We start from the raw sequence: 21,047 nt of genomic DNA, 5'->3' as shown, positions 1-21,047 counted from the left end.
ACAGAATGGTGGTGTTGAATTACACAGGGTACAGCCCGAGAAGACACTGCACACTACACTATACAGAATGGTGGTGTTGAATTACACAGGGTACATACTGAGAAGACACTGAACACTACACTATACAGAATGGTGGTGTTGAATTACACAATGTACATACTGAGAAGACACTGAACACTACACTATACAGAATGGTGGTGTTGAATTACACAGGGTACATTCTGAGAAGACACTGAACACTACACTATACAGAATGGTGGTGGTGAATTACACAGGGTACAGCCCGAGAATACACTGCACACTACACTATACAGAATGGTGATGGTGAATTACACAGGCTACATACTGAGACTACACTTCACACTACACTATACAGAATGGTGGTGGTGAATTACACAGGGTACAGCCCGAGAATACACTGCACACTACACTATACAGAATGGTGATGGTGAATTACACAGGGTACATACTGAGACTACACTTCACACTACACTATACAGAATGGTGGTGTTGAATTACACAGGGTACATACTGAGACTACACTGCACACTACACTATACAGAATGGTGGTGGTGAATTACACAGGGTACATACTGAGAATACACTGCACACTACACTATACAGAATGGTGGTGGTGAATTACACAGGGTACAGCCTGAGAATACACTGCACACTACACTATACAGAATGGTGATGGTGAATTACACAGGGTACATACTGAGACTACACTTCACACTACACTATACAGAATGGTGGTGTTGAATTACACAGGGTACATACTGAGAATACACTGCACACTACACTATACAGAATGGTGGTGGTGAATTACACAGGGTACATACTGAGACTACACTGCACACTACACTATACAGAATGGTGGTGGTGAATTACACAGGGTACATACCGAGAATACACTGCACACTATACTATACAGAATGGTGGTGGTGAATTACACAGGGTACAGCCTGAGAATACACTGCACACTACACTATACAGAATGGTGGTGGTGAATTACACAGGGTACAGCCCGAGAAGACACTGCACACTACACTATACAGAATGGTGGTGGTGAATTACACAGGGTACAGCCTGAGAATACACTGCACACTACACTATACAGAATGGTGGTGGTGAATTACACATGGTACATACTGAGAAGACACTGAACACTACACTATACAGAATGGTGGTGGTGAATTACACAGGGTACATACTGAGACTACACTGCACACTACACTATACAGAATGGTGGTGGTGAATTACACAGGGTACATACTGAGACTACACTGCACACTACACTATACAGAATGGTGGTGGTGAATTACACAGGGTACAGCCTGAGAATACACTGCACACTACACTATACAGAATGGTGGTGGTGAATTACACAGGGTACAGCCTGAGAATACACTGCACACTACACTATACAGAATGGTGGTGGTGAATTACACAGGGTACAGCCTGAGAATACACTGCACACTACACTATACAGAATGGTGGTGGTGAATTACACAGGGTACATACTGAGAATACACTGCACACTACTCTATACAGAATGGTGGTGGTGAATTACACAGGGTACAGCCTGAGAATACACTGCACACTACACTATACAGAATGGTGGTGGTGAATTACACAGGGTGCATACTGAGAATACACTGCACACTACACTATACAGAATGGTGGTGGTGAATTACACAGGGTACATACTGAGAATACACTGCACACTACACTATACAGAATGGTGGTGGTGAATTACACAGTGTGCATACTGAGAATACACTGCACACTACACTATACAGAATGGTGGTGTTGAATTACACAGGGTACATACTGAGAAGACACTGCACACTACACTATACAGAATGGTGGTGGTGAATTACACAGGGTACAGCCCGAGAAGACACTGCACACTACACTATACAGAATGGTGGTGGTGAATTACACAGGGTACAGCCTGAGAATACACTGCACACTACACTATACAGAATGGTGGTGGTGAATTACACATGGTACATACTGAGAAGACACTGAACACTACACTATACAGAATGGTGGTGGTGAATTACACAGGGTACATACTGAGACTACACTGCACACTACACTATACAGAATGGTGGTGGTGAATTACACAGGGTACATACTGAGACTACACTGCACACTACACTATACAGAATGGTGGTGGTGAATTACACAGGGTACATACTGAGACTACACTGCACACTACACTATACAGAATGGTGGTGGTGAATTACACAGGGTACAGCCTGAGAATACACTGCACACTACACTATACAGAATGGTGGTGGTGAATTACACAGGATACAGCCTGAGAATACACTGCACACTACACTATACAGAAGGTGGTGGTGAATTACACAGGGTACAGCCTGAGAATACACTGCACACTACACTATACAGAATGGTGGTGGTGAATTACACAGGGTACATACTGAGAATACACTGCACACTACACTATACAGAATGGTGGTGGTGAATTACACAGGGTACAGCCTGAGAATACACTGCACACTACACTATACAGAATGGTGGTGGTGAATTACACAGGGTGCATACTGAGAATACACTGCACACTACACTATACAGAATGGTGGTGGTGAATTACACAGGGTACATACTGAGAATACACTGCACACTACACTATACAGAATGGTGGTGGTGAATTACACAGGGTACAGCCTGAGAATACACTGCACACTACACTATACAGAATGGTGGTGGTGAATTACACAGGGTGCATACTGAGAATACACTGCACACTACACTATACAGAATGGTGATGGTGAATTACACATGGTACATACTGAGACTACACTGCACACTACACTATACAGAATGGTGGTGGTGAATTATACAGGGTACATACTGAGAATACACTGCACACTACACTATACAGAATGGTGGTGGTGAATTACACAGGGTACATACTGAGAAGACACTGCACACTACACTATACAGAATGGTGGTGTTAAATTACACAGGGTACATACTGAGAAGACACTGCACACTACACTATACAGAATGGTGGTGGTGAATTACACAGGGTACAGCCTGAGAATACACTGCACACTACACTATACAGAATGGTGGTGGTGAATTACACAGGGTACAGCCCGAGAATACACTGCACACTACACTATACAGAATGGTGATGGTGAATTACACAGGCTACATACTGAGACTACACTTCACACTACACTATACAGAATGGTGGTGGTGAATTACACAGGGTACAGCCCGAGAATACACTGCACACTACACTATACAGAATGGTGATGGTGAATTACACAGGGTACATACTGAGACTACACTTCACACTACACTATACAGAATGGTGGTGTTGAATTACACAGGGTACATACTGAGACTACACTTCACACTACACTATACAGAATGGTGGTGTTGAATTACACAGGGTACATACTGAGACTACACTGCACACTACACTATACAGAATGGTGGTGGTGAATTACACAGGGTACATACTGAGAATACACTGCACACTACACTATACAGAATGGTGGTGGTGAATTACACAGGGTACAGCCTGAGAATACACTGCACACTACACTATACAGAATGGTGATGGTGAATTACACAGGGTACATACATAGACTACACTTCACACTACACTATACAGAATGGTGGTGTTGAATTACACAGGGTACATACTGAGAATACACTGCACACTACAGTATACAGAATGGTGGTGGTGAATTACACAGGGTACATACTGAGACTACACTGCACACTACACTATACAGAATGGTGGTGGTGAATTACACAGGGTACATACCGAGAATACACTGCACACTACACTATACAGAATGGTGGTGGTGAATTACACAGGGTACAGCCTGAGAATACACTGCACACTACACTATACAGATTGGTGGTGGTGAATTACACAGGGTACAGCCCGAGAAGACACTGCACACTACACTATACAGAATGGTGGTGGTGAATTACACAGGGTACAGCCTGAGAATACACTGCACACTACACTATACAGAATGGTGGTGGTGAATTACACATGGTACATACTGAGAAGACACTGAACACTACACTATACAGAATGGTGGTGGTGAATTACACAGGGTACATACTGAGACTACACTGCACACTACACTATACAGAATGGTGGTGGTGAATTACACAGGGTACATACTGAGACTACACTGCACACTACACTATACAGAATGGTGGTGGTGAATTACACAGGGTACATACTGAGACTACACTGCACACTACACTATACAGAATGGTGGTGGTGAATTACACAGGGTACAGCCTGAGAATACACTGCACACTACACTATACAGAATGGTGGTGGTGAATTACACAGGATACAGCCTGAGAATACACTGCACACTACACTATACAGAATGGTGGTGGTGAATTACACAGGGTACAGCCTGAGAATACACTGCACACTACACTATACAGAATGGTGGTGGTGAATTACACAGGGTGCATACTGAGAATACACTGCACACTACACTATACAGAATGGTGGTGGTGAATTACACAGGGTACATACTGAGAATACACTGCACACTACACTATACAGAATGGTGGTGGTGAATTACACAGGGTACAGCCTGAGAATACACTGCACACTACACTATACAGAATGGTGGTGGTGAATTACACAGGGTGCATACTGAAAATACACTGCACACTACACTATACAGAATGGTGATGGTGAATTACACATGGTACATACTGAGACTACACTGCACACTACACTATACAGAATGGTGGTGGTGAATTATACAGGGTACATACTGAGAATACACTGCACACTACACTATACAGAATGGTGGTGGTGAATTACACAGGGTACATACTGAGAAGACACTGCACACTACACTATACAGAATGGTGGTGTTGAATTACACAGGGTACATACTGAGAAGACACTGCACACTACACTATACAGAATGGTGGTGGTGAATTACACAGGGTACAGCCTGAGAATACACTGCACACTACACTATACAGAATGGTGGTGGTGAATTACACAGGGTGCAGCCTGAGAATACACTGCACACTACACTATACAGAATGGTGGTGGTGAATTACACAGGGTACAGCCCGAGAATACACTGCACACTACACTATACAGAATGGTGATGGTGAATTACACAGGCTACATACTGAGACTACACTTCACACTACACTATACAGAATGGTGGTGGTGAATTACACAGGGTACAGCCCGAGAATACACTGCACACTACACTATACAGAATGGTGATGGTGAATTACACAGGGTACATACTGAGACTACACTTCACACTACACTATACAGAATGGTGGTGTTGAATTACACAGGGTACATACTGAGACTACACTGCACACTACACTATACAGAATGGTGGTGGTGAATTACACAGGGTACATACTGAGAATACACTGCACACTACAGTATACAGAATGGTGGTGGTGAATTACACAGGGTACAGCCTGAGAATACACTGCACACTACACTATACAGAATGGTGATGGTGAATTACACAGGGTACAGCCTGAGAAGACACTGAACACTACACTATACAGAATGGTGGTGTTAAATTACACAGGGTACATACTGAGAAGACACTGCACACTACACTATACAGAATGGTGGTGGTGAATTACACAGGGTACAGCCTGAGAATACACTGCACACTACACTATACAGAATGGTGGTGGTGAATTACACATGGTACATACTGAGAAGACACTGAACACTACACTATACAGAATGGTGGTGGTGAATTACACAGGGTACATACATAGACTACACTTCACACTACACTATACAGAATGGTGGTGTTGAATTACACAGGGTACATACTGAGAATACACTGCACACTACAGTATACAGAATGGTGGTGGTGAATTACACTGGGTACATACTGAGACTACACTGCACACTACACTATACAGAATGGTGGTGGTGAATTACACAGGGTACATACCGAGAATACACTGCACACTACACTATACAGAATGGTGGTGGTGAATTACACAGGGTACAGCCTGAGAATACACTGCACACTACACTATACAGAGTGGTGGTGAATTACACAGGGTACAGCCCGAGAAGACACTGCACACTACACTATACAGAATGGTGGTGGTGAATTACACAGGGTACAGCCTGAGAATACACTGCACACTACACTATACAGAATGGTGGTGGTGAATTACACATGGTACATACTGAGAAGACACTGAACACTACACTATACAGAATGGTGGTGGTGAATTACACAGGGTACATACTGAGACTACACTGCACACTACACTATACAGAATGGTGGTGGTGAATTACACAGGGTACATACTGAGACTACACTGCACACTACACTATACAGAATGGTGGTGGTGAATTACACAGGGTACATACTGAGACTACACTGCACACTACACTATACAGAATGGTGGTGGTGAATTACACAGGGTACAGCCTGAGAATACACTGCACACTACACGATACAGAATGGTGGTGGTGAATTACACAGGATACAGCCTGAGAATACACTGCACACTACACGATACAGAATGGTGGTGGTGAATTACACAGGATACAGCCTGAGAATACACTGCACACTACACTATACAGAATGGTGGTGGTGAATTACACAGGGTACAGCCTGAGAATACACTGCACACTACACTATACAGAATGGTGATGGTGAATTACACAGGGTACAGCCTGAGAATACACTGCACACTACACGATACAGAATGGTGCTGGTGAATTACACAGGGTACAGCCTGAGAATACACTGCACACTACACGATACAGAATGGTGGTGGTGAATTACACAGGATACAGCCTGAGAATACACTGCACACTACACTATACAGAATGGTGGTGGTGAATTACACAGGGTACAGCCTGAGAATACACTGCACACTACACTATACAGAATGGTGGTGGTGAATTACACAGGGTACAGCCTGAGAATACACTGCACACTACACTATACAGAATGGTGGTGGTGAATTACACAGGGTGCATACTGAGAATACACTGCACACTACACTATACAGAATGGTGATGGTGAATTACACATGGTACATACTGAGACTACACTGCACACTACACTATACAGAATGGTGGTGGTGAATTATACAGGGTACATACTGAGAATACACTGCACACTACACTATACAGAATGGTGGTGGTGAATTACACAGGGTGCATACTGAGAAGATACTGAACACTACACTATACAGAATGGTGGTGGTGAATTATACAGGGTACATACTGAGAATACACTGCACACTACACTATACAGAATGGTGGTGGTGAATTACACAGGGTACATACTGAGAAGACACTGCACACTACACTATACAGAATGGTGGTGGTGAATTACACAGGGTACATACTGAGAAGACACTGCACACTACACTGATGATTTTGGCTCAGTTGCACACACATGGAGCGGCCATACATCCTGCAAGGAAATTTTCCAGTGTGACGTTGTCCAGGGGGCCGCCTGTGCCCTTCTCACGGCTGTCACCCAGGTAAGGCTACTTTCACACTTGCGTTCGGAGCGGATCCGTCTGGTATCTGCACAGACGGATCTGCTCCTATAATGCAGACGTGGAATCCGTTTAGAACGGATCCGTCTGCATTATATTTTAGAAAAAATTCTAAGTCTGATTGTCAGTCAGACGGATCCGTCCAGACTTTACATTGAAAGTCAATGGGGGACGAATCCGTTTAAAATTGCACCATATTGTGTCAACGTCAAACGGATCAGTCCCCATTGACTTACATTGTAAGTCTGGACGGATCCGTTTGGCTCCGCACGACCAGGCGGACACCTGAACGCTGCAAGCTGCGTTCGGGTGTCCGTCTGCTGAGCGGAGGACAAACGGTGCCAGACTGAGGCATTCTGAGCGGATCCGCATCCAGTCAGAATGCATTAGGGCAGTACGGATGCGTTCGGGGCCGCTTCTGAGAGCCTTCAAATGGAACTTACAAGCGGAGCCCCGAACGCTAGTGTGAAAGTAGCCTAAGTACTGATAGGACGTCCCCCCTGAAATCATCCTGAGGAAACTAGACTGGGAGGACAGAATGTGGCAGCCAGCAGCTGGTCAATTTGGACCCGACTACATAACGGGCCACTTTTAGATTTTTCCAGGGCCACTTTACCTTCCCAGCCCGTGGCCGCACATACAGAAGTTATAGTAATTCCCTCGTACAGGACTGGTCATTCCTAGATACAGTAGTATTGGCTGGGTGCTGCATTCTGGCCTGAGTGACCTGCCGCCTTCTACTCTGGAACCTGTGACACACATTCAGTATGAGACTTGGTGCAGAAATGCCTGTGACTGCTCCATTCACTACAGCTCCATTCACAGGAACGGAGCAGATTTCCAGTCACAGATAAGCCCGCACTAATCTGCCCCTGTGTGAATTCTCCGCTTGGGATGACTTTTGGAAAAGCTCCTGAGCGCCACCTACCGTGAGAAGCGGAGACCAGCCTCTGCTCCCCCAATGAGCCTGATCCATCGCGTAAGGGGAGTGGTTTTCCCAGGCTTCAGGGCAGCAGCTGCTATTTGCCTTCACCCGGCATAATCTAAACCATGTCCCCCCCCCTCCTCCCCACACACATCCAGCCGCCCAGCCTCAGCCACCGCGGCAATGAAACATTCTGGCACGTGCTCCAGCCCTGGCCTGCCCCCCCCTCTCCCCCGCGTGACTGCTGCAGGCCGGCTTAAAGGGATAGGGGCCGCCTGTGCCTGTGCGCCGGAGTGATGCCTGGCACGTCTGCCCAGGCTGTGCACGGGGACTAGGTGCGCCCTGCCACATAGACCAGGGTGATGGGCGGCTACAGTCATCTCCACACACAATGTCATTACCACCAATCGTCCGACATAATCGCCACCGATCACGGCGCCCCACAATACACATCAATCAACCATGAAGAATCGACCGATTTCTCCCCTGTCATCAGTTATATCTACAGAACATGTCACTGCAGTAACCGCCGAGTATAAATACACCTAGAAAATGTACATGTCATACGGAAAGATATAGAGTGAGTGTATACGTGTGTAATAATGGTATATAGATGTATATGTCATACTGTAATACAGATAGAGTGAGTGTATACGTGTAATAACGGTATATAGATGTATATGTCATACTGTAATACAGATAGAGTGAGTGTATACGTGTAATAACGGTATATAGATGTATATGTCATACTGTAATACAGATAGAGTGAGTGTATACGTGTAATAACGGTATATAGATGTATATGTCATACTGTAATACAGATAGAGTGAGTGTATACGTGTAATAACGGTATATAGATGTATATGTCATACTGTAATACAGATAGAGTGAGTGTATACGTGTAATAACGGTATATAGATGTATATGTCATACTGTAATACAGATATAGTGTGTGTATACGTGTAATAACGGTATATAGATGTATATGTCATACTGTAATACAGATATAGTGTGTGTATACGTGTAATAACGGTATATAGATGTATATGTCATGCTGTAATACAGATATAGTGTGTGTATACGTGTAATAACGGTATATAGATGTATATGTCATACTATAATACAGATATAGTGTGTGTATACGTGTAATACTGTAATAAAGATGTATATGTCATGCTGTAATACAGATATAGTGTGTGTATACGTGTGTAATAACGGTATATAGATGTATATGTCATGCTGTAATACAGATATAGTGTGTGTATACGTGTAATAACGGTATATAGATGTATATGTCATGCTGTAATACAGATATAGTGTGTGTATACGTGTGTAATAACGGTATATAGATGTATATGTCATGCTGTAATACAGATATAGTGTGTGTATACGTGTGTAATAATATGTAGTAAATATATATAAAGAGTTAATACATGGAGAAGGAACAAGAGATTAAATAAAAGTATCAATATTTCCTATAGATAGATAATTGGTATTTAGATAAATGGAATAGATAGATAGATAGCCATGAGATATATAGATAAGAGATAGATAGATAGATAGATAGATAGATAGATAGATAGGTAGATAGATAGATATTAGACCACTATTAGATAGATAATAGAATAAATAGACAGATAGATAATTAGATAGAACTGGGATGGATAAATAGATAGAAGATAGATAGATAGATAGATAGATAGATATAATAGATATTAGATGGTTTTTAGATAGATCGATAATAGATTAGATTATAGATAGTAGTTAATAGATAGGATAAATAGATATGAGATAGATATAGACATGAGATAGATATTAGATAACTATTAGATAGATAGATAGATAGATAGATAGATAGATAGATAGATAGATAATAGAATAAATAGATAGATAATTAGATAGAACAGGGATGGATAAATAGATAGATATTAGATAGATCGATAATAGATTAGATTATAGATAGTAGATACTAGATAGAATACATAGATATGAGATAGATAATTAGATAGATAATATATATAGACATGAGATAGATAGATAGATGATAGATATTAGATAGATCGATAATTAGATAGATAATAGAACTGGGATGGATAGATAAATAGATAGAAGATAGATAGATATTAGCTCAATAATAGATTAGATTATAGATAGATAATAGATCGATATATATATAGATAGATGGATATTAGATAGCTCGATAATAGATTAGATTATAGATAGATATTAGATAGAAGAACGACCAGACAGAGCTATAGATAGATCGATACTAGATTAGATTATAGATAGTAGATAATAGATAATAGATAGAAGGCAGACAGATAATTAGATAGAACGGGGATGGATGGATAAATAGATAGAAGACAGACCGTTATCCCCCGCCCTCCCCCCAATATCTGGGGCACACAGCTGGGGGTCTCTTCAGGGTACACACCGGTGCCGCATCCTTCAGGGTTAACAGCGGTGCCGCTGATTGACAGGCGCTCTCATGACCACGCCCCTTACACTTCTCTTCACTCCTCATTGGTCGCTGGCGCTCACGCCCTGCAGCCAATGGCCTGGCGCAGCCCACGCGTGCGCCCCGCTGCCATTGGCTGAAAGTTACTGTGGGAAAGAAAGTTTGGGAAGTTTCACACGAGCCGTTCGCGTGCAGTCAGCGCTATATAAAGCGGGAGCCAAGGAGAGGGCAGTCACAGGCGCACAGGGCAGCAGGCCAGGCGGAGCGGCACCCCAGCACCCCGCGCGACACACTGCCTGCACGCTCTGGATTGCCGCGCACTGGGACACACTGCTGGAGGACAATAAATCATTGCCTGGGAGCAGAAGATGCCAGCTGATATGATGGAGAAAAACTCCTCTTCTCCTGTGGCTGCTACCCCGGCCAGCATGAGCAGTACCCCGGATAAACCCAAAACTGCCTCCGAGCACAGGAAGGTAAATGGTGCTTAGTAACTGCCGCCTAGTGGATCATGTCGGTGGCCGTGGCCTGCAGGCACTCACTGTGTGTCTCTTTACAGTCCTCCAAACCCATAATGGAGAAGAGAAGGAGAGCACGGATCAACGAGAGCCTGAGCCAGCTCAAGACCCTCATCCTGGACGCCTTGAAGAAAGATGTAAGTGTCCTCTATATCTAGCAATATAACTGTCCTGTGTCCTCTATATATACTGTAATATAGCTGTCCTGTTTCCTCTATATCTAGCAATATAGCTGTCCTGTGTCCTCTCTATATACTGTAATATAGCTGTCCTGTGTCCTCTCTATATACTGTAATATAGCTGTCCTGTGTCCTCTCTATATACTGTAATATAGCTGTCCTGTGTCCTCTCTATATACTGTAATATAGCTGTCTAGCTGTCCTGTGTCCTCTCTATATACTGTAATATAGCTGTCCTGTGTCCTCTCTATATACTGTAATATAGCTGTCCTGTGTCCTCTCTATATACTGTAATATAGCTGTCCTGTGTCCTCTCTATATACTGTAATATAGCTGTCCTGTGTCCTCTCTATATAGTTGTCCTGTGTCCTATCTATCTATATATATATATATATATATATATATATATATATATATATATATATACTGTAATATAGCTGTTATATATGTACTGCTGTTATCTGGCTGTCCTCTATATATAATACAGAACATATTACATTGTGTGCATATATTAGTATAGCTGGTATGCCCTGTGTTTATACATATACTACGTATATCCCTCCTGCACATGTGATGTGTATGCGATGTCTTCTGACCAGCCATTGTCCTTGCAGAGCTCCCGGCACTCTAAGCTGGAGAAGGCTGACATCCTGGAGATGACGGTGAAGCACCTCCGGAACCTGCAGAGGGTGCAGATGACTGGTAAGTGCCCCCTGTCGGGCTACGGTGTGAATGGCGCTCTGCGTCTTTCCCACGGTCTGGGCTTATTTATAGTTCTTCCTGTTGCTGTGTTGGGAGGGGGGAGGGGGCTGTCTGCCCTTAGATCTGTCTAGTAACCAAGTGTTTGCTCTTTTCTGCAGCCGCCCTCAGCACGGACCCCACGGTTCTCGGGAAATACAGGGCTGGATTCAGCGAGTGCATGAACGAAGTCACCCGCTTCCTGTCCACGTGTGAAGGGGTTAACACGGATGTGCGAACCCGGCTCCTGGGCCATCTGGCCAATTGCATGAACCAGATCAATGCCATGAACTACCCCGCTCAGCCTCAGCTCCCTGCAGCTGCCACCCCGCACCCAGCTTTTGGACAGCCATTGGTTCAGCTTCCGGCCAGTGCACCACAAGGAAACCCAGCTCCCACGGGTGGGGTTCCCTGCAAGATGGGTGGCCCACAAGTGGAGGCTGCCAAGGTCTACGGTGGCTTTCAGCTGGTGCCAGCATCCGATGGACAATTTGCTTTCCTGATCACTAACCCAGCCTTCCCACACAATGGATCTGTCATCCCAGTCTACACCAACTCCAGTGTGGCCGCAGTGTCCCCATCAGTCCTGCCATCAGGCATGGCAGACTCGGTGTGGAGACCCTGGTGAGGGACTGGCATGGACTGAAGGCGCTTTCTTCTAGAAAGATTAGTTACCACTAGTAATCCCTTCTTTTTGTAGCGAGAATGCACTATGGTTGTAAATAGGAAATGTTCATATTGAATGTGCCTTGTATTATAAGATGGCGATTTATATTTCGTTTCTACACGAAAGTCTTTTTTTTATATTGAGATGCCAAAGACATTGACTATGCTCTTATTCTTCCTATTATGGAAGCCTTATTAATAATAAAACTGCACAGTGGATTATTGTGATGAGCTCCAGTGCTGGATATCTGCCCTCTGGGGTGATGACTACCACCTATAGGACACATATATAGTAAATAGGGGCAACCCTCACACAAGAGAGAGATGTAACCTGCACACTGCGGGATATGGACTGGAGATGTCTACAGGTGTGGGAGATAAGGAACTGGCACAATATGACAAACCTATAGGACACATATATAGTAAATAGGCGCAGCCCTCACACAAGGAAGAGATGTAACATGCACACTGCGGGATATGGACTGGAGATGTCTACAGGTGTGGGAGATAAGGAACTGGCACAATGTGACAAGAATGTGTGGATATATATATAGCACCTTATAGTTTACTATTTAGAGTTACCATCTAGGTGGAGGGTTGGAGAAAACATTCTGATGGTCAAAAAAGGTTCCTGTTAGAGCTTAGTCTCCATGTCACAGGTCTGTGCAAATATCACATGAGCATCATAGGGCTTCAAGTTATAATATATATATATATATATACACACAGTATAGCAGTGGCTTACTATGGGCTACCAGCTATTATTCACACAGCAAAGATCTATCTAATCTCATATCTATCTATCATTCGTTCTATTTGATCTGCCTATCTAATCTATTATTTGATCTATATAATCTACCTATCAGTTCATCTGATATCTACCATTATCTGTTATTTGATCTATCATCACTAATTAGTTCTATCTAATGTATTTGCTCTATTTATCTATATAATAGAATTATTAATAGCATGTTGGATTAATTAATATTAGAATGCCTGTTACATTTCACATTAGGAGTTAATAGAATATTCACTCTTTGTCCTATATAGTCTCTCTCTGTCCATCCTAGGGCTGTCTGTCTGTTACATTTACACTAGGAGGTAATAGACTCTGCTCTATTTCTGATGCTCTGTAGCCCCTGCTGTGGAGCTGCTCCCAGTAAGCCCCAGCTATGTGATCATAAACCACTTCTCGGATTTTGGAACAAGCCTGAACTAAACGGGACAATTCCAGGGATGTGCAGGGAATTCCTGGTGACATCCCACGGTCCGGACATGTCGCGATCTGTCGGCTCGGCCAGGTGGCTGACAAATCCAGGTGTTTAGGAAGTAAAAGCCGCAATGAAAACCTACGAGACAGGACAGATCCGAGCGGAGCCCCGGGCTGTGCTGTCTGCATCCTGCTGAGTAGTGCAGGGACTAGCAGCAGCCAACCCAAATCATCATACCCCCTAAGCCGCAGCCCCAGTCTTCCGAGCAGTCTGCACTGCCCCCTAGAGGTGAAAAATACTCCAAAGAGTACAAAGTTGTGGCACTGTCCCTACACTACCTGGTACCTATTATCAACTGCTAAAATTACTGTATTGAACCAGTGCCATGACTACCTATTTGCCTGGGCAGGGCACATACACTACAGTTATTACAAGACAGGCTGGCCTGATGGTGAGATTACTTTTCATGTAAAATGTCCTGTACAGTAAAAAGTGACTGGACCTCACATGGGCTGTAATATAAGGAAGATGTGGTCCATACATGTCATGCTAGGTGAGAGCCCTCTCCATACAATCCTTTCACATTACAATGTAACAACTGACAATAAACACAACTAAATGTAGCAAAATACAACAACACGTCCATCATGTGCAGACAATCACCAAGAAGATCAGGGGCCCTGCGACTGGGGTGGGATGGCGGCAGATCAGTCACTTCATGCATAAAGTACATATAGGGAGCTGACAGACCTGCGATTGATTATCATTTATTGGGGTCATTTATCATGACTCCTTATGGCAGTTTTTAGCATAAAAAAGTCACATAGCTCAATATTTCAACTTTTTTGAGCTTCAAATTTAGGCGCACATTTTACGCCACCCTGGACACTAGGGGGTAACTGGGATGGGGCCATCAGCCCACTACCATTTATGCTAGGAAACTGGCGTAAGTTCTGATTGACATCTATTCCTGTCAGGGGTTGGAGTAGATTTCCTTGTAAGAGAACGGACTAGCGGAGGATGCAGTGACCTGCGCCTCGTCATAACTGAAGTGCATCCTCCAGCAGCACAGGGGCTATCAAAGACCAGCGTAAAATGCCAGTCTTTGATAAAGGACCCCCTTCTCTGTTGTCTTCTCCAGAAGCCTGTGGTTCTGCTGTAGAATAGTTCCAAGAGGGAATTCAGAAATGATGGATTTTTAGGGGCCAAAGTGATAAGTAACGACAAGAATTTACAACCTCACAAATTTGGCACAAAATGGTTTATGGTCTATCTTTCCCAATAAATTGCGCCCCTTTCTGTTAAGCCCCTGCCCCTTGGTGGACTAGGCACAGTGGATGATTCTAAAACTAACACCAAAAAAGGCACCACATTTTGGCACAATTTACAATAAGGTCTAGGTGCTCTCGCATTAGTGACTGTAGGCCGTTTTTATCTCACAGAGTCCATATGAATCCAGAAAGAAATTCTCAGTGTAAGATCATAGGTACAGTACGGGGGCGCCGTATAAAAGATCCGCATAGCAGGTGGGTGCAGACAAAAAGTGGGGCAGTTTCCCATAACAACCTGCTAGGGTCCAGCTATCAGTTCTTCAGAGAAGGCCTCATGCACACCACCATATGTATTTTGATGTCTGCAAATTGCCGATTCACAAACTATACATACAGTCCATCAGTGGCGTACATAGAGAAGTAAGGGCCACATAGCAAGGATCAAACCAGCCCCCACAAAACACAAGGGTTTCTGTCTAAACCCCTTTCAGTGACCCTTTGGACATTTGTCCCCTGCCTCAGTTACTAAAAGTTGTTCCTTTAGAGGGTAGAGTCCTGACCAAGTTTTCACCTCCAGTAGAAGAGGAGATAATCCCAACTAAGACTGGGCCCCCTCTTGCCCTGGGCCCCATAGCAGTCGCATGGTCTGCCGCTATGGTAGTTACGCCCCTACAGTCCATGTTGCATCTGCATTTTTTAGGGACCCATTGACTTCAATGAGTCCATGGTCTGCATTTTGCAGTAAAGTATAGGACATGTTTCTATCTATTTGCGGAACAAACAGATGCTCATGGATCATCCCCAAAAAAAGGCACACAGACGGCATCCGTACTTTGTGGATCTGCAGTTTGCGCATGGTCGTGTGCATCTGGCCTAAGTGCTAATGCAAACGACCATATGTAATTTGCGGTCCGCAAAAAACGGATTTGCAAAAAATACGGATGAGGTGCGTGTGCATTCCGTATTTTGCGGAACGGAACAGCTGGCCCCTAAGTGAACAGTCCTATCCTTGTCCGTAATGTGGACAATAATAGGACATGTTCTATTTTTTTGCAGAATGGAAATACGGACATACGGTAACGGAATGCAAACGGAGTAATTTAGTTTTTTCTTTGCGAACCCATTGAAATGAATGGTTCCGCATATGGTCGGCGAAAAAAACTGAAGGGATACAGAAAGAAAATACGTTAGTGTGCATGAGGCCTAAGGCCTAGTTCACACGACCGTATGGCTTTTATTGTTTTTTGCGGTCCGTTTATTACGGATCCGTTGTTCCGTTTTTGAGTTCCGTTGTGTTTCCGTTTTCTTTCCGTTATTCCGTTCCGTTTTTCCGTATGCCATGTACAGTATACAGTAATTACATAGAAAAAATTGGGCTGGCCATAACATTTTCAATAGATGGTTCAGAAAAAACGGAACGGAAACGGAACACATACGGATGCATTTCCGTATGTGTTCCGTTTTTTTTGCGGACCCATTGACTTGAATGGAGCCACGACCCGTGATTTACGGCCAAATATAGGACAAGCTCTATCTTTCAACGGAACGGAAAAACGGAAATACGGAAACGGAATGCATACGGAACACATTCCGTTTTTTTTGCGGAACCATTGAAATGAATGGTTCCGTATACGGACCGTATACTGAACACAAAAAAACGGCCCGTACACCCGCAAAAAAAACGTTCGTGTGAACTAGGCCTAAGGGTACAGATTAGACGTGATTTGATTGCTAGGTGTAACTCTTCATTTCTTTGTGTTTCCTTCTGCTTCACATTCAGAGCAGAATTTGGATTCCTTACATGCCCTAGTAATACTATAGGATGGGACACCTCTCTGCTTATGGGACAGGCAATGTCACAGCAATCCGTTTTCTTAAGACTGAATGTCATTTTGCAATGATGATTTTCTAATCTCTTGCATATATTATTATATGTGATCATTTTGCTCTATGTAAAGGGTGCAATCAGTTCCCCGGTCACATCTTCTGCAAAGGGTGATCATTATGGAAACTGGCATTACAAGGCAGGCCTTTAGTGATGAGCAGCATAGGCAATATTCGTTTTCATGATATTCTGCAAATTCTTGGCCATAAATTCACAAATTCTAGAATTCGTGATCTCCAGTCATTATTTTCTTGATTGCGAAAATCGGCAATGTAATATGTGCGTATTGCGCGCGCAATACAGGCGTGGCTCACTTTTGCTACATTTTTTAAGCTGCTAGAAGTTTCCAGAGACTGGAGAAAATGCACAGTACAGTAATTCCTATCACACTACCTAACACCCTGCACTGGAACCTATCAGCTACACTATATCAGGATATAACCTACACTGACTATCTCCCACTATCTGTATTATATATATACCGTATGAGCTATCTAACTGACTATCTAATGTAATGACACACAGAGCACGGCAATGTCACTACTCTCTCTCTCAGAACTGCAAAATACTGCAGAAAATGGCTGCTGGGCAGTTTCTTATATAGTAAGGGGTAGGCCGCTTTCCTATTGGTTGCTAGGGATGTTGCTAAGCTCAGACAAAGACATTGCAGCCTTCTCATTGGCCCACAAGCAAGAATGGAGGTTACTGATGAAAACAAAATCTAGAATATTCACAACTATGAAGATATAGCACTATATTTTACACTCTCGAAGTGACGATATTCGCGATAAAAATCAACACTACAGGCCTTTCATGTGTGAGTAATGACATGGGCCGGCGTCCCTTCCCACTGTCCCAGGAGATTAGCTGTCAGCACACGCATCCATCTCCAGTAATAATCGGACACGCAGAGCTGTAATCCTCCCCATACAGGTCAGAATAATGGAGTGAAAAAGTCCCAAACACTAAAACTGCGCACAAATTTGCGACTTTTTTCTGCTCTGCACTATGCTCGCCAGTTTTCTGAAAGTGGGCGTGTTTTCTTATGTAAATGAATCTCTAGACAGATTTACTATTGCGACTATTTAAAAAGTCGCAATTTCACTCCAGCGAGGACCATGCTTATCTTATGAGACTTTTTAATAGAACATGCAACTTTTTCATAAAAACGTGCGACTTTTGTACAGCTGCTTACTGACGGATAAACTGCTACCGTCAAACCACATTTATTACAGTCTGAAAGGGCCGATCATAAATCTGACTTGGCTAAAACTGACTTTAGCCATATGTGAAAGTGGAGTGAGCTGTCAGAGTAATGATAAATCTGACCCATATAGTTTTGTATTCACAAAAGGTCTAAAAAGAAAAAAAATGACGTGCTCAGCATTTTTGCTGACTTTTTTATAGGCATGTTTGAGTGTGTTTCACCAATCACCACCTGGCATATTTAATGGTGTTTGTGTATTGCCTTGCAAAATATCACTTCCTCTGTAGAGCAGTAAAATTGGTACAAAAATGGCATAAAAAATACATTGACTCAAAAAATGGACCTTGAGTAAAAAAAAAAAAAAACTCTTGTGTGTGCTTTCAACTGCCTGCCGGATCCGGCAATCTGCATGCAAACGTTGTGCGGACGTTCCGTGCATTTTGGACCGCAATTTGCAATTTGTCCGCGCCGCGGCTGGGACAGATCGAGACCCATTCAACTTGAACACGTTCTATTTTTTTGCGGTGCATTCCGTGCTTCCGTTCCACACCGCACAGCATCTCCCGGATTGGGGACCCATTCAAGTGAATGGGTTCGCATCCGCTGTTTGCGGGTCGTAATACGGTCACAGCCAGGCAACGGCCGTGTGCATGAGCCCTTACAGTAGTAATCACTGGGATTTGATCTGGATTCTAGTCTTCTGATTTAAGTAAAAATATTTCCATTCAGGGCTTGTTCATGCGACCGTGCCCTTTTTTGCGGTCCGTAAATTGCGGATCTGCAAAAAACAGATGCTGCCCGTGTGCCTTCCGCAATTTGCGGAACGGAACAGGAGGCCCATTATAGAAATGCCTATTCTTGTCCGCAAAACAGACAAGAATAGGACAGGACAGAATTTTTGTAGGGCCACGGAACAGAGCAACGGATGAGGACAGCATCTTTTGCGGATCCATTGAAATGAATGGTTCCGTATACGGACCGCATGCGCAACGCAGAAAACAGCCCGTATACGGAACGCAAAATACGTTTGTGTAAACAAGCCCTCACTCATAGGAATCGTAGATCTTGAAAACAAATGTGAAAAAAGTTTTTAAAAAGCCCCCAAAAATGCTTTTTTATGTAAAAAATTAAAGCAACAAAAAAACTTACAAATAATTGGTGCTATCGCTTTTGTAATGACCAAAGCTGTAAAATTATCCAGTTATTTAACCCTCAGTGTCAACAGCATTAATTAATAAAATAAAAAACAACAACAAAATTCGTATGGATTTCAGAATGAAAACATCATCTAATCCAACAAAACTTTATATCAGGGCTTGATTGTATGGCCGCTTTCAGGCGAGCGTATTTGCAATGCGTATATAGTCTGGATTCAATGTGATGGAATCTGCTAATAGAGCTTTGTTTCCAAATACGCACATTACGGTATATGGGAGTGCATAACAAAGGCAGGTAGTGCGGAATACGCATGGAAATCCTGATGAAATCCTGAAGCCATACTGATGCTATATCATCAGGATCCTGAGCCAGAATGCTGACGGATTTCAAGACGCTCGTCTGAAAGCGGCCTTTAAGAGAAAAACACTATATAAATAGGGTATTGCCGCAATCGTACTGGCCAGCAGTACCACATAGTGAACACTGTAAAAACAAAATTTGCCTCCCCCCCCCCCCCAAAAAAAAAAAAACACACACTTCTTCAAGCTTCTCCAGTGATTATATGTATCCCAAAACTGTGGCGTTAAAGAAATACAGCTTGTCCTGCAAAAAACCAACCCTCTTATGGCTTGCAAATATAAGATGAAGAAAAAGTAGGCAGCACTCACCAATGGTTCATTTGACCCTCTTATGGCTGTATCAACAGGAAAATTAAAAAGTTATGGCTCTCAGAATGCAAGGATGAAAACAATGCTAAAAATGACTTGGTCACTAAGGCCGCAAATTGCGGATCCCCAAAACACAGAAGTCGCCGGTGTGCCTTCCGCAATTTGCGGAATGGGCGGCCCATTGTAGAAATGCCTATTCTTGTCCTCAAAATGGTCAAGAATAGGACATGTTCTAGTTTTTTTGCTGGGGGCCACGGAACGGAGCAACGGATGCGGACAGCACACGGAGTGCTGTCCGCATCTTTTGCGGCCCCACTGAAGTAAATGGGTCCGCACCCGAGCCGCAAAAACTCCGGCTCGGATGCGGACCCGAACAACGGCCGTGTGCATGAGGCCTTAGGCTCAAACAGACCTGGTTGTCTAGCCTTTACTAAGTAATGGCCTATCCTCAGTATAGGCCATCAGTAGCTGATCAGTAGGAGTCCAGCACTTTGCATCCCCACAGATCAGCTGTTCGGGTGTAGCTTTGTGGAAGTTGGCACTACCCAGCTCCGTCAACTGAGCTCCCTCCACTACAAGGCCGACGAAGCTACACCT

At 43.5% G+C, this 21,047-nt stretch overlaps 1 protein-coding gene across 1 annotated transcript; it reads left to right on the top strand.

The window, feature by feature from the left end:
- Positions 1-11,161: 11,161 nt before the first annotated feature.
- HES1 (hes family bHLH transcription factor 1) lies at positions 11,162-13,281 on the top strand. The gene is made up of 4 exons (XM_044290873.1): positions 11,162-11,425; positions 11,509-11,604; positions 12,261-12,348; positions 12,507-13,281. The coding sequence occupies exons 1-4, from the start codon at positions 11,318-11,320 to the stop codon at positions 13,010-13,012; spliced, it is 798 nt and encodes a 265-aa protein (XP_044146808.1). The 5' UTR covers positions 11,162-11,317; the 3' UTR covers positions 13,013-13,281.
- Positions 13,282-21,047: the final 7,766 nt, after the last annotated feature.

The sequence above is a fragment of the Bufo gargarizans genome, chromosome 4 (genome assembly GCF_014858855.1).
Source record: "Bufo gargarizans isolate SCDJY-AF-19 chromosome 4, ASM1485885v1, whole genome shotgun sequence".
In the NCBI taxonomy this organism is placed as follows: Eukaryota; Metazoa; Chordata; class Amphibia; order Anura; family Bufonidae; genus Bufo; species Bufo gargarizans.
This window is presented reverse-complemented; position numbering and strand designations above follow the sequence as displayed.